Source organism: Asterias amurensis, chromosome 2 (genome assembly GCF_032118995.1).
Source record: "Asterias amurensis chromosome 2, ASM3211899v1".
Classification (NCBI taxonomy): domain Eukaryota; kingdom Metazoa; phylum Echinodermata; class Asteroidea; order Forcipulatida; family Asteriidae; genus Asterias; species Asterias amurensis.
In genome coordinates, this window is record NC_092649.1 from 4060534 (window position 1) to 4076336 (window position 15803).

The 15803-nt window shown below is 36.8% G+C and overlaps 1 protein-coding gene across 1 annotated transcript in view; it reads left to right on the plus strand.

Moving 5' to 3' along the window:
• Positions 1-15803, plus strand: part of LOC139951793 (AP-5 complex subunit beta-1-like) — a 34911-nt gene that overhangs the window by 7788 nt on the left and 11320 nt on the right. Inside the window, exons 6-19 of the mRNA XM_071950865.1 lie at positions 518-576; positions 830-884; positions 1712-1768; positions 2138-2311; positions 3460-3534; positions 5024-5167; positions 5499-5649; positions 6304-6457; positions 7701-7790; positions 9346-9481; positions 10455-10590; positions 11659-11765; positions 12943-13067; positions 14399-14513. Of these exons, the coding sequence (XP_071806966.1) occupies positions 518-576; positions 830-884; positions 1712-1768; positions 2138-2311; positions 3460-3534; positions 5024-5167; positions 5499-5649; positions 6304-6457; positions 7701-7790; positions 9346-9481; positions 10455-10590; positions 11659-11765; positions 12943-13067; positions 14399-14513 (1578 nt within the window). The remainder of the gene's footprint in view (positions 1-517; positions 577-829; positions 885-1711; positions 1769-2137; positions 2312-3459; positions 3535-5023; positions 5168-5498; positions 5650-6303; positions 6458-7700; positions 7791-9345; positions 9482-10454; positions 10591-11658; positions 11766-12942; positions 13068-14398; positions 14514-15803) is intronic.

Sequence of the window (15803 nt, forward strand, 5' to 3'; positions counted from 1 at the left end):
AATGAGTGCTGCACAACACTCCATTGGACCTTGGAACCCCTCTTTTATTAATGTGCTTACAGCTTGACCAAGAATCTTCATGTTAAAGGCAGTGAACACTATTGGTAATTACTCAAAATAATTATTGGCATAAAACCTTACTTGGTGACGAGTAATGGGGAGAGGTTGATGGTATAAAACATTGTGAGAAACGGCTCCCTCTGAAGTGCCATAGTTTCAGAGAAAGACATAATTTTCCATGAATTTGATTTCGAGACCTCAGATTTAGAACTTGAGGTCTCGAAATCAATCGTCTAAACGCACACAACTTCGTGTGACAAGGGTGTTTTTTTCTTTCATTATTATCTCGCAAGTTTGATGACCGATTGAGCTCAAATTTTCACAGGTTTGTTATTTTATGCTTATGTTGAGATACACCAACTGTGAAGGCTAGTCTTTGACAATTACCAATAGTGTCCACTGCCTTTAATTGATACTTACTTGTTAGCTAATACTGGAATATCTACTTTGTCTCCAGACATTATTTGTGCAGGTCCTTAAGAACTCAATTGAAGTCTTACAAAGAACTGGAGACAGGTTAGTTGTTTCAATTTATTTTAAATTATTTGTTAGCTTTTTTTTTCTCTCTTGATTTTGTGCTTCGCTTATTGCTTTCAATGCTTAACTCATTTATATTGTTTGAACATTTAATTTGTTTCCCCTTTTTTTTTGCTCATCTGGGCTTTGTGACAGTTTTATTATGTCAAGCTAATTTTCTTACCTTTGGAGAAACAGACATTCCCTAGTGATTGTGAATAAGATATATTTATATTTGTTTGATTTTTTTTAGTATCGCCGCCAGTGAAATGACCGACTTACTTTGTACAAGGAAGGAACCCCTTAAGGTAAACAGCTCAGCATCTGGACTTTTATTTGAACTCAGACTTTTTAAAGTCTGTCTGTTAAGGGCAAAGTATACCTATAGTTTTTGCCTTGCCTTCCTAAAGATGAAATTCCAGGGCTCAAATGCACAAAGCACTAAGTCATTAAGGCGTGTCATGGCCTAGAGGTTAAGAGCATCAGATTCAAGCTCTGGTGTTTGATCAGCAGAGTGTGGGTTTGAATCCCGGTCGTGACACTTGCTATGTAAAATTGGGGAGGTAGTGCTTTCTGCTCTACTGGCCAGGCTTCGGATTGAACATACTCAAGCCTACATCTGTATGGACTGTAAAGGGGTTAACCCTGTTTCAGCCCTAGGAGTAGGTGGCAATGGCCTCTGGAAAAAATAATTGTAGCCAACAACTTGGAGTGGCCTTCAGGCCTTGTGTGTCTGGCGACTTGCATAAAAAACATTTGAAGAAAAACAATAATAATAACAATATTTTTATTTTATTTATCATGCGCTCTCTCCAGGACCAGCTTGTTTGAGGGCGCTCAACAATAAAAATACCAGTAAGCAAATCCAACAAGAAATGTTTTAAGAAAATCACACCAGTAAAATAAGATAAAAGACCACCATAATACTGTAACCATAAAGATTTGTACTTTACACTTAATACTGATGCATACACCGCTCTTTAGATGTTTCTTTTTATTAACCTGGCCCAGTGACCAATGTGAGAAGCTTTCGGCAGCTATTGTCATAAACGTGGCAATCTATCAGCTTAAAAAACACTGCTGTGGATCAATTTATCAATTTCTGGTTTACAGTTTATTTTTTCTTTCCATTTAGCCGCTTTCGCTACCAGATGGCTTCAACAAAAAAATGTTCCAACTTGGCCCACCAAAAGTAAGTAAATAAATTTGTTTGTTGGTTTTTTTCCCCCACATGCCAGTGCAACAAGGTCAAATGTCTGAGATTCGACTTTGTTGCTCAGAACATGTTAACAAATTAAGATGTAATTTATTGTTAATGACCCGTATCATTTTAATTACTTTATGAACAAAATAAAACTTACGGTTTATTCCGACAAAAATATAGCACTTTTTGTGCATTCTAACTGAATTTCATCGAAAAGGTGACATACGGTGTGATGATAAGGTCTTTTTGTGAGGGTTTGCATGGTGGTTAGTCAATAACACAATGTGTTGCAGTAGCAGTAACACAATGTGAGTTTTTCTCACTCTGAATTTTTGATAAATATCTTTTATTCTGAAGGAGCTGCTCGCCTCAAGAAATCCATTTGAGGATGTAGATTGTAAGGAGCTTCAACGCTGCTTCACATTCTTGTTAGACCAGCGTCATCTCATGACTACACCGTGTGCTGTCACTAGCATCCAGAAGCTCATCTTCTGTATGAAGGCTGTACCCAAAAAGAAAATTCCACCAAGTGTAAGTGACTTATAATAATAATAATTATTATTTATTGAACTTATATTGCGCTCTCTCCAGGACCAGCCTGTTTGAGAGCGCATAAAAAAAACACAATTCCAGTAAGAAAATTAAAATTATGAAAATTAATCCATCCGAAAACGATCAAAGGCGTAAATTACAGCAGAAATCCATAAAAAGTAACAGCAAATGACAATCGGTAAAAATTACATCAAACATACAAAGCAGACCGAAAATACCATACAGAAGCAAATTACACAAAGAGCATTAAAAACTGTCACCCACACACTATAAAAGTGTAGTTACAGATAATAAGCCTCAAACATACAAAGCAGACCGAAAATACCATACAGAAGCAAATTACACAAAGAGCATAAAAACTGTCACCCACACACTATAAAAGTGTAGTTACAGATAATAAGCCTCAAACATACAAAGCAGACCGAAAATACCATACAGAAGCAAATTACACAAAGAGCATAAAAACTGTCACCCACACACTATAAAAGTGAAGTTACAGATAATAAGCCTCAAACATACAAAGCAGACCGAAAATACCATACAGAAGCAAATTACACAAAGAGCATAAAAACTGTCACCCACACACTATAAAAGTGAAGTTACAGATAATAAGCCTCCCTAAACACTGGTGAGTCTTTAGTTTGGCCTTTAAGGACCCCAGCGAAATACCTCCTCGTAAACAAGGCGGTAGTGCATTCCACAACTTTGGAGCAGCCGACACAAAGGCGCGATCACCAAAAGAATGCATCGTCCTACCCTTGGGATACTCAAGAAGTATTTCCAGACTGTTGAATTATAATTAAGGAACTTATAATTGAGGAAAATTTGTGTGACAAAGAGCTCCATTATTATCCAGAAGATGACTTTCTGCAGCCTCGCTAGTGTGGGGAGCACGCCGTATCAACACCTCTCGTCACTAACCCCTTGGAGGGATGTACTGACAAATAACGCTGATTGGCTCCCAAATGTGACAACTTTGCGTGCCCGCATGTTTAAAACTCTCAAGCGCTTGTATGGATTTATGCGTACTGAATTAATATTATGAACAACATAACGCTCATAACGAGGCTATGTTTGATTTGCAGTTTTTTGGATTGTATTAAACAAATTGCAAATTTCTCTGACAGATCTTGAAGTCTTTAGTGACGCGGCTAGAATCGACACAAGACGTGGCCATGTTTCATGCATTACTGGTGCTCAAGGTATGCTAAAGTATGTGTTATAAAAAAACCAAGCCTTACCCTGTGTACAAATCTTGTTTTCATTTCTTTTCCTTATGTTGATTTTTGATATGTTGTATTTATTTAGATTTTGACTAACTGTTTTACCCACTTGCCTTTAGCAATTGATTTTACTCACTTTATTTATTGTCTTTTTGTTTTCAAATTAATATCTTTCACATATTTTTAACTTGTACTTGGCTCGTCCCCTTTATGCATTTGATGAAGTAGTTATTGCTACGTATGAAAGCTTATGCAGTTTTTAATGTAAATATTTAGTCTTAACATGCTACATTGTTTTGTCTTGATTGTGTTTGACTAACTTGTTCGTAACATACTGTCGTGTATTAATTTGTCACAATAATTTAATTGTTTGGTTTGTACTTCTTTTAAGTATATTCCTTGTTTTTTTTGCCTTTAGTTATTTTATGCTGCTATTCACATGATTTAAGTTTGAAAAGGCCGATTTTTTTTCTTGCCACTGTGTTTTGGTACACTGTTGTCTATCCTGGCCGGCTTAAAATGGTTATATATTTGTTTATAACTATTGGTGTTATTTCTGCTGTTAAAGTTTTTGCTGTGACTTTTTTGATTTTTATATTTGTTTGCATTTATGTAATTATTATATTTTTTTTTGAGGGGGGGGGGGCTTCTTGGTGTTGTTTGTTTTGAATTGCTTTGGCCCTGTTCTTGTTTGCTCAACCTCAGACTTGCAGTCCCCTTACAAATTGCGAGCGTGAAGTAAATTTTCTTGCTTCACAATGGGGGAATTTTGGGACGCTTGGTGGCAGCAGACTTACCAGGTAAAATCCATTGTTCTTGATAATGTGCGTAAACAATGGAAATTTACCTGGTAAGTCTGCTGCCACCTAGCGTTCAAAAGTCCCCCATTGAAAAACAGCCTTCAGTATTTTCTTGCTGTGTCTGTGTAATTGTCCTTCCTGTACTTACTTATCCCTATTTTTTTGATAACTTTTTATTTTTTCATCTTACAGCACATAGGGACTTCTCTGTGAATGTGATATGCGCTGAACAAGAATGGTTCATTATTCAAATTATTATTAATTGATTGTTTGCGCCACATAACTTGTTTTGCATTTCCTGAATTACTTGTAGGAGAATATTTATTTTATATTGATTCCTTTGCCCTGGGCCCAATTTCAAAGATCTGCTTTTAAAAGCAGAAAATGCTGCTTAAAAAACCTCTGCTTAATAGCAATAGTGAGCAGGATACCAGTCACAAATTGAACATGTTTCATGGTATTTTTTGCTGGTAACCTTATTCTGGTTAGCATAATTTTGTTTTGCTTAGCTTATTTTTGTGCTTAAGCATCTCTATGAAATAAGGCTCTGTATTTTATTTATTCATTTGTTTGGATAAAATTATTTGTTATTTACTTCTTTGCCGAATCACTGATAATAATGATTATATTTAGAATTTGATACCAAGGTATTGTTTCTCTCTGATCAGTTGACGTTTGGAAGCGATTTATTGAACGAGGAAGAAGAAGAAAGACTATTGTGTAGGCTTGTAGCTTCGACCAATCACCCGGCTCTCTCACCGGGACATCGATTACTCTGCTATCATTGGCTACTTCACTTCCCAGAAAATAAGGTAAGAATCTTACCAAAAATCGGAAATTGTTACACCATTCTAGTAACAAACCATAAGGGAAACTTACGGGGTAAATTTTAAATAATTTGTGAGCGAACCAAAACAAATTTACTACAGCTGGACTAGGCGCTAGACAGGAACTTTGTTTCTTATAGGCAATCCTGCGGGGGTCCAGCTGTTTCTCTTTCCTTCATCTGTATTTAAATTGCTCTTTGCTGTTTTTTCTGAATGTTTTTACGTAATTAGCATGCACTGTTGTACTTTTTATCTACAAGAGAAATGAAATAAATACAATATTAGAATATAAATGCTTTTCTTTATTATTAAACAGGCTAGGAATCCAGATTCTGCAAGCATCTTACCTGAAGGTTTAGACTACCGCAAGTTTGCCTCCATCTACCCGGCCGTGTTTGACGGGCTGGACACTACTCTGGTCAAACTCAATCTGCTGAGTTTGTGCTTCACGCCGGGTGACTGCCAAGGTTCGGTTGTTTTCTTGCGCTGAATTCCTTGCAGACAACAATGAATTGTGTTATTTATTGATTTTTTGTCATTTATGAACAATTGATGTTTTTTATTGTTGTTGTTTTTTTGTTTGTTTTTTTTGCATTTCTCGCCTTTATTATTGATAATTGATAGATTTGAATGCTTCATGTGATGTGTTTTGTATGTCCCTTTTTAATCACCCAACCTTAGCAATTTGGTTTTAAATTTCCCTACCTCTGGATCTACCCCCCCCCCTTCTGTTTAATATTTTGGCTCAAACTTGCACATAGCATCCGGTTAACTATCCTACTCAGACATGTGTGAGACTTCCTCTTTTTAGCTGATTTTCTCTTCTGAGGTTTTGATCTTCCTGTTTTTTTCTTCACTTTCTGTGTACAAAAGTATAGGATTATTATCTTTTCCTCTTTTTTTCTTGCCTGGTTTCCTCTATTCCTCTTTTTTTTTCACGGATAGTTACCCACATGCCTGCCTATTCTACAACCAAAATTCAGTTGGCTCTCATGCAATGTATATCTGTATGATTGTTTCATATTTTGGCCGAATAAATACAAACATAAATGCTATTTTATGAGGTACTACATTAGTACACTGACACACTGATTATGAAGAAGTATTATTTGATTTTCTAGATTCAGCATCGACAACTCTGATTGGATGTCTGGTGTCGCTACAGAAGTCCATACATTATGGAATCTCAGGGCGGCCAGCCGTGACGCTCTACAGATCTCTCTATCTGTATTACCTCCGGCACCATCACACCGTGCTAAGACAAGATATTTACAAGTATGAGTGCAATGTAATAAAATGTTGATAGACGTTTATTTTCAGCTGAAACTGTTCTGTCATCTTGTCGCTTGTATTAAAAACTTGTTGTGTCATGTCTTATGTTCATCTGTCCTTTTCTATGTTACTCTGTCTGTCTGATTTCTTGTTTCTTGTCTGTCTGGCCCCGTACTCTATTTATGTATTTATGTTTACTGTGACTTAATTATATGTTTTGCTTTATCCCATAGTACTTGTACATGTAACTGTCGTTATTCTTTCATGAGAGTATGGAAATAAATGTAGCCTTGAATTGAATTGAATTGAATTGAATTGAATTGAATTGACCTTGCATTTAGAATAGTGAATGTTTTGATTTTTTATTGTGGGTGGGTTGGTCAAAAGAGATAACTAAAAAACAGTATTAAGTGTTTTTTTTAAATATATATTTATCGTATTAACCAACCTTTTGTCCTCATAACTTAACTGTTACTAATAACTTTGACTGGCTTCCAGCTTTTTGTTTCTCTTGATGCCTTTCCAAAATTGTTTGCGAGTAGAAAACAATTTGGGGGAAGACATTCAGAAATGAGGACAAAAGGATGGTTAATGCGATAATATTTATTTTAAATAAAACAAACAAAAACAAATCCATTAATACAAAATTGCTGTTAATAGATATGTTTTTGTTTGTTCTTTTTTATTTCTCCAGTTTGGATCAAAAGCTAAGGCCATCCCATACTAGTTTTATATCAAGATGATAAAGAAATGTCAGTTTTATATGTTGGTGGAAAACTCTCACTTGGGAAGACCGGCGCATGGGGCAATGACAAATCAATACATTACCAATTGAAAAAAAGACAAAATACCTAGCTGGCCAAGATTGTCAATTTCATTCCTGCCTAAACTACAAAGCAAAAGGTATTTGTTAAAGCCATGAAAGGCATTGAAAACCGCTGTTGTTGGAGACTGCCGATCTCAAATGTCTGCTTCATTTGAGGCTCTACTTTATTCTTCAGTGTATAGATTATATTATGAAGCCATTCAGTATTTAAAAATCTAAATTTGGGGTTAAAACATTTTGGGAAAAAATTAAAGAAACGCTTCAAAATAGTCAGACCCTTTTTTGATGCACTGAGAGTGTTTTGTACTATTACAAGTACATCTACACTACATGGGACATGGTGAAGATGCTGCCAGCCTTCACACACACAGGATGCCTCATTGATTGATAGTTGAATATATCTTCCATTTTTTTCTGCAGGATTATTGTTGCCATAGTGACGGAGCAGCCAAAGTTTGTTCCTCATACAATCAACTTTATTGAATGCATCAACAGAAGCAACACAACAGAGTGAGACATATTTATTATATGTGTTATTCATGGCACCATAAACTGAGATACTGCCACCATTTTCACACAAAAAGTAACTTCCTAAAAAAGTCATACATTTTTTTCAAATTGATGTTTCAAGTAATACACTTGACAGCTTTTTAATTAAACTAATTAGCAAACGGACAATTTTGTGTTTTCACGAACAGGCACATTTTGACTGCCATTTTTTACCTTGAAGTACATAGCGCTGGCATGGTTCCAAAAAACCTGAATTCTCTGCATTTTGAGTTTATAAAAGAGACACTTTGTATGACCTAGATAAATTTAAAGCAATTGGACACTTTCTGAACAAAAATTAAAAGTTCACAGATTTACAAGTAACTTAAAGGGTTTACAGAAGGTAATATATTATTCTGAGAGATTATATACTTTTTGAGAAAACATTAAAACAATTATAAATTCTCGATATCGAGAATAATGGATTTATTTCAAACATATTACATGACACGGCGTAACGTGCAGAAACAAGGGTGGGGTTTTCCTGTTATTTTCTCCCGACTCCGAGGGCCGATTGAGCCTAAATTTTCACAGGTTTGTTATTTTATATATAAGTTGCGATACATGAAGTGTGGGCCTGTAGACAATACTGTTTTAATATCGATGTTGTGCATTGCTTTAAGTTTTCACCACCGGACAGTTTTTTTGTAATGCATTGGTTTGTACATGACATGCAGCACCCTGTTCGCTCTGAAAGGAGGAGGATTTAAAGGCAGTGGACACTATTCCTAATTACTCAAAATAATTATTAAAACCTTACTTAGTAGCGAGTAATGGGGAGCTGTTGATAGTATAAACATTATGAGAAACGGCTTCCTTTAAGGTAACCTAGTTTTCGAGAAAGAAGTAATTTTCCATGAATTTGATTTCGAGACCTCGGACTTAGAATTTAAGGTCTCGAAATCAAGCATCAGAAAGCACACAACTTCGTGTGACAAGGGTGTTTTTCTTTAAGTATTATCTCGCAACTTTGATGACAGATTGAGCTCAAACTTTCACAGGTTTATTATTTCATGCATATGATGAGATACAGCAAGTGAGGAGACTGGTCTTTGACAATTACCAATAGTGTCCACTGTCTTTAAAGGATGTGGGTACCTTTTCAAAATGTCCATAGATTTACATTAAACCTACAGGGTTTGAAGATAATGATAGCGGAAAGCTTCCCTTCAAATATTACTTACTGAGGTGCTGTAGTTTTTGAGGAATGAGTAAAACAATGTCATGAGAATACGTTTGTATATGATTAAAATAATTTTCGTCTGACACAAAAACTATTTTCATGGCATTGTTTTACTCATTTCTCAAAAAACTACAGACCCTCAGCACGAAATATTTTCAGGGAAGCTTTCTACTATCATTATCTTCAAACTGTGTAAGTTTAGTGTAAATCTGTGGACATTGTGTTTTTTGTCCTACAAAAGTTACATAGATTGATCTCACAATTTAGAGAGGTTTGTGGTAGTGCTATGGCCATTGTTTTTAATGACTCATGTGGAATTTTGTCTTTTTGAAGTCATTTTCCTATTGCGCTGTTGAGATCATCTATGGAGAATATTGTGTCCATGCCTCCCTTGGACGTCTTACAAGACGTGGAGTTTCATCTTCAACTGCTTGAGAGAACTTGCAGAGAAAAAGACATCAACCCAAAGGTTAGTAAACTATATTCGGAATATTTCACTTCATTTTTTAGGAGTCACATAAATTGCTTTGAGTAACCCTTCTAGACCCATTTTTCAAAAAGCTGCTTAAGGACAAAATGTATCTAAGCACAACAAAATTATGGATCATTTTCTGCTGTAGAAGCTGTATAAAATTGGGCCATGCTGTCCGATTCTCTATGCCCAGACATTTTTGCAGTGAAATGGAAAATGTATAATAAGGGAATCAATGTGTGGTGAAGAGGTTTTCAACTAGTGGATTAATCCCAACGAGGCCTGGTTCTTGTTAATTATACCGAGACAAAGTCGAGGTAAATTATAAAGAACCAGGCCTCGGCAGGTTTAGTTGCAAACCCATTCAACACACTTTGATTCCCATTCATAAATACATGTACCTTTTCGGTCAAAAAAATCAACACTTTTTTGTCAAAAAGTAAAATAAATGCAAAAGTTATAATTGTTCAATGATTTCTTTCAACACAACACCCCTCCAGCTATGAAATGGTAAGGCCCTCGGGTAAACAACTCCTTATAAGGGAATACTGTGCGTGTGATGTGGCACAACTGTTTCAGCCGACGCTCTCGACCAATAGGAATAAAGAAACTATCTTATAAGTACAGGTGCAAGCTCGCGTGTCACGCCCATGTTTCAACACTTTTTACTGGTCATAAACAAAGGTTTATACACATCCACGTGACGCGCTCTCCACCAATAGGAATAGCGAAACTGTCTGAGGTATTTATGAATATTAATTTATATTCTCTATCCCCGATGCAAATTTAACACCTATTATATAGTAATAACAATTATAATAATTTGGGAGGCTAAACATTCTTACCCGAAGCTGATAAAAAAAAAACGGATATAAACACCGGCCTAATGAGCCAAATCAGCTCAGGACAGACTACTCTTTGAATTTATTTGTTCATTTTTAAACAAGACTTTTTGTTTGTTGCTTTGTAGCACGCAGTAATATTTCTCCATCAACTCCTAACGTCCACACCTATTGCATCCAGTGGTGGCTGGTTGTTGGGTACTTGCATCCTCTCTGTCTGCCATAGCATCATGCAGCATCATGATACAACAGACATCTTCAAAGGTACGATGGATAACAGTCGGGGAATTATTTCCAGCATGTTTGCATCTCATAACTCAGACGTAGCCCCACATACCTTGCAGGAAATACTGAATGTTGAAGCGCCGTGGGCGTCACTGAGTGACGGATATGAGTGCTTTATAAGAAGCTTCTATTATTATTATTTTTATTATTATTATGTTGTGATTATGCCCATTGTGCCGACTGCAGTACAATACTTCCCATGATGCATCACTCATTCCTAAACATAGAGTTATATATATGAACTAGAGGGCGCACTGGTGATGTTGCTGCAAAAACGCAACTGGACAGCAAGGAGACGCGCGCGCGTCATTTTGTAAGATGAACTTTGTACGCGTGTTGAATGTGAAATACATGTCGTGTGTGTTAATAAACACATGCTATGCGATGCTGTTTTGTCAACTTATAAAATGGCCGCATCCGCGCATGCCGGGCCGTGTGCCGTCTACCGTAGTTCTTATATATAACTCTATGTTCCTGAATAAGAATTTGTACAAGCTCATCAGCCTGTCCCATCAGCCTAAGATGCGACCAGTGAGACTGTCCACAAAGTAGTCGTTTTACTCTTTCATCTCTTTGTATGTTGCTGAGTTTGGCCAGTTGCTGTTTGAGCTGTTCACAAAATTGCCTTTTTACTCCTCCTTATATTTCTATGTATGTGTTGCAGAGTTTGGCCAGTTGCTGTTTGAGTTGTTCACAAAATTGTCTTTTTACTCCTCCTTATATTTCTATGTATGTGTTGCAGAGTTTGGCCAGTTGCTGTTTGAGCTGTTCACAAAGTACAGTCTTTTTACTCTTTCTTATATCTCTATGTATGTTGCAGAGTTTGGCCAGTTGCTGTTTGAGCTGTTCAAAAAATTGTCTTTTTACTCTTTCATCTCTTTGTATGTTGCAGAGTTTGGCTAGTTGCTGTTTGAGCTGTTCACAATATAGTCTTTTTACTCTTTCTTATATCTCTTTGTATGTTGCAGAGTTTGGCCAGTTGCTGTTTGAGCTGTTCACAAAGTACAAGTCTTTTTACTCTTTCTTGTATCTCTTTGTATGTTGCAGAGTTTGGCCAGTTGCTGTTTGAGCTGTTCACAATGTACAGTGATTTAGACATCAGAGACAGAGCCAGATTCTATTATGCAATGCTCACAAACATCTCAAGTGAAAAGGTAAAATTTAGCTTACAATAACCCATTACCCTTTCTGGAAGTGGGTAAGTGTCGTGGCCGAACAGTTAAGAGCAGCGAATTCAAACTCTAGTGTTTCTGATCATCAGAGTGTGGGATCGAATCCCCAGTTGTGACACTTGTGTCCTTAAGCAAGACATTTAACCATTGCTTCATCCCTTCGGATGGGACGTAAAGCCGTTGGTCCCATGTGTTGTGTAACTCATGTAAAAGAACCAAGTGCAGTTATCGAAAAGAGAAGGGGTTCGCCCTGGTGTTCCTGGCAGTGGCTGCTGTATGCGCTATAGCACCTTGTAAACCCTTATAAGGTGCTAAATAATTGGGTCTTAGAATTCATAACTTTCAATAACCTCTTTCTGTATAAATTTATATACTAAGCGCCTTGAGTACCTTGTTGATAGATAGTGCGCTATAAGACTTTAATATTATTATTATTTCTGAGCACCATTTACTGCATGGGAGTGTACTGTTTGGTTTGGGTGTTTACTGACAAATTAAGGGGGCCATTAAGAATAGTCAATGTTAACAGAAATTGATTTGTATTTATTTTATTTTTTGTAAATATCGTTGTGACCCACCCACCTATACCCCAAATAGCGTGTACATTGTTGACTGTATCCAGCACATTTATGCTCAGCAGAATACTGTTAAACAACATTTCTGCTTAAAGGCTCTGGGCATTTGCATAAATTGTTAGCATAAAAATTGACTTGTTAACGGTCAATGGAGAGCTGTTGGTAGTATAAATGATTGTGAGAAATGGCTCCCTCTGAAGTAACATATTTTTTGAGAAAGAGTTATTTTCCACTAAAATATTTTTGGTTGATTTTGAGGCCTCAAAATTAGATTTTGAGGTCTCGAAATCAAGCATCTGAAAGCACACAACTTCGTGTGACAAGTTTGTTTTTTTCATTCATTGTTATCTAATTACAACTTTGACGAGCAATTGAGTTCAAATTTTCACAGGTCTGTTATTTTATGCATATGTTGGGATACACCAAGTGAGAAGACTGGTCTTGACAATTACCAATAGTGTCCAGTGTCTTTAAGCAGCTCTATGAAATTCGGCCTCTTATGCCAAAGAGAACCGCTTCTTTACACGAGAGCACAAGACATGCAAACCTAATCGCATTCTCAATTCACGTTCTCACTTATGCAGATCTCTAGAATCTTATCATCAGCCGGAACTACACAGAGTTTGACGAGACTTGTCACCGGGAGTTCCAACTTCAATATTCCTCCACCAGTACGGGAAATCAACCAACCTATTCTGTGCCTCACAAAGTAAGATGTTAATCACGAACAAATGAGGGGGGTTGTTGTTTTTTCTTAGAGTCAAACAACAACTCAAGAGGGTGCTGTCCGTTTAGATGTTGCATTGAATCGCTTGATGATATCTCAAGTGTTCTATTTTCTGCCTTGAGGAAATACATTGCTCCAGAGATCACCTCGGGGAGCCATTTTTCTTCTCTAACTTGTAGCAGTCAAAAGTAATAATAATAACTAGTTTTTATTTATCGCTTATCTACAGGCATCTGAAAGTGCTCATCATTATTTTGTATACATTTTTTTTTTATTCTTTTTAAATGGGACCCATTTATGTAGTACTATTGGATTTGTACACGGTGCTGCCAGAGTTGTATCAACCTTTCTGCTCTTGCTGCGGAAGACTGCTTCAGAAGAACAGCAGCAGTCGATTTCACGAAACTTTACGCAACTGCAACGTTTATGGCGCATTGTCTGCAGTATATACTGTTCGAAATGATGAGACCACACCGGCTCTTTTCAGAGCCAACTTTCTTCAAGAAAGAGATTTATATGCGGTTGCACCAGCAAGTGTATTAGGCATGGGTACTTCTTATTTCCCACACCATGCAAATCTTCAAACATCACTTAATAAGGGAATCAATGTGTGGTGAAGAGGTTTTCAACTAGTAGTTTAATCCCAACGAGGCCTGGTTCTTGATAATTTTACCGAGACGAAGTCGAGGTAAATTATGAAGAACCAGGCCTCGGCGGGTTTAAACCACTAGTTGAAAACCGATTCAACACACTTTGATTCCCATTCATAAATACCTTTTTGGTTAAAAGGCGTAATAAAGTAAGAAACTCTGTAAAACTTATCCGTTTCCTTCCGAGTGCTTGAGCTCTGTATGTTTCCACCTCCATGGTGTTCAGTATGCATGTTACATGCACACGTACGACGTCCGTACGTGTGTGTTTTCTGGTTCCGTTTGTGCACATGCGCGTATAGTCTTGGTGCATATTCGCTGGTTTTCCTTTCACACACACAGCGAGGCCAACTCACCAACATCGCCCGTAACAAGAAACATCTTGCATCAAGACTAGCGCGGAGTCTCCGCTCACAACCGGTTATAAACACTGGTCATTATCAACATTATCACTGGTCGTTAAACACCCCCACGTGACGCGCTCTCCACCAATAGGAATAGCGAAACTGTCTGAGGTATTTATGAATATACATTTTAATATGAGATGATGAACACACAATTGATGAAATATCCACCCACATTTTCAGTGCAAAATTGTATAAAACCCAATACATGTGCACTAGAAGAGATCTCTAATTTGAACTTGATTCATAATCCCCACAGGATTAAGAGACGACCAGATCATGTGATAATCCCTGCTACTAATCCAGATCAGTATTTGCAACAGCTCAAGACTAATCCGAATCCAGTTATCAACATGGACTACTACCTTCATTATGTAAGTTGAGAAATAATAACTATAATAGTAAAGAACACTTACTAGAGCACCGGTATCTCCCTAAAGAAGGCGCTCATGGCGCTTAAAGCCATTGGACCCTTTCAGTACAGAAAAAAAAAAAAAAGTTCACAGATTTACAAATAATTTACAGGGTTTACAGAAGGTAATGGTGAAAGACTTCTCTTGAAATATTAGTCCATGAAATGCTTTACTTTTTGAGAAAACGGTAAAACAATATAAATTCTCGTTAACGAGAATTACGGATTTATTTTAAACACATGTCATGACACGGCGAAACGCGCGGAAACATGGGTGGGTTTTTCCGTTGTTTTCTCCCGACTCCGATGACCGATTGAGCCTAAACTTTCACAGGTTTGTTATTTGATATAGAAGTTGTGGTACACAAAGTGTGGGCCTTGGACAACACTGTTTACCGAAAGGGTCCAATGGCTTTAAGGAGATAAAGACAAAACTTTCATTATGTAAGTTGAGAAATAATAATAATAATAAAGAACACTTACTAGAGCACCGGTATCTCCCTAAAGAAGGCGCTCATGGCACTTAAGGAGATAAAGACAAATTAGGACTGAGGATTGTTGGTGTGTGCTGAGGTATATGGGTGGATGAGGTTGACGAGGTATTATGGAGCAAATTGTTTACTTTGTCTTTCTTCGTATCTGTAAATGGTTTTGTTTTTGAGAAAATAGAATTAGCTGTTGCAAACAACTCACCAACCAAATGGGCCGAGGGTATAAATGCAAAAAATAGTTAATGGCCTGACGTCTCGACCCTAGCAGAGTTATTCTCAAAGGCTAAATGACAACATTTAGCCTTTGAGAAGGACTCTGCTAGGGTCGAAACGTCAGGCCATTAACTAATTTTTTTGTTTTGTTTTTCATACATACAAGACCCGTTCTGGCAAAATTCAAAACTTCTTACCAAGATGCCAAACAGCCATGGAAAGGTCCAAAAAAGTACAACCCTGCGACAAATCTTTAATGTACATGCACCATAAGCATTTTCTTTAGGTTCTGAGAAAAGAACATTTGTCTAACGTTGTTGGGAACATTGTTTCTTCTTCAGGTAAAACACAACCAACTAATCACTTGAGTCATTGCTTGCTAGTTACAATGATAAAAAAAGTGAAATTTTTAAAATTAATTTATTCATTTTATTTATTAGCTTATTTTGGTGAGTGGGGCTACAGCTTACAGACGTTTTAAAGAAATGTTCAGTGTTACTTTAAAAGCCTTTGAAGCTAACATGGTCTTGTTTTGAATCCATTCAACA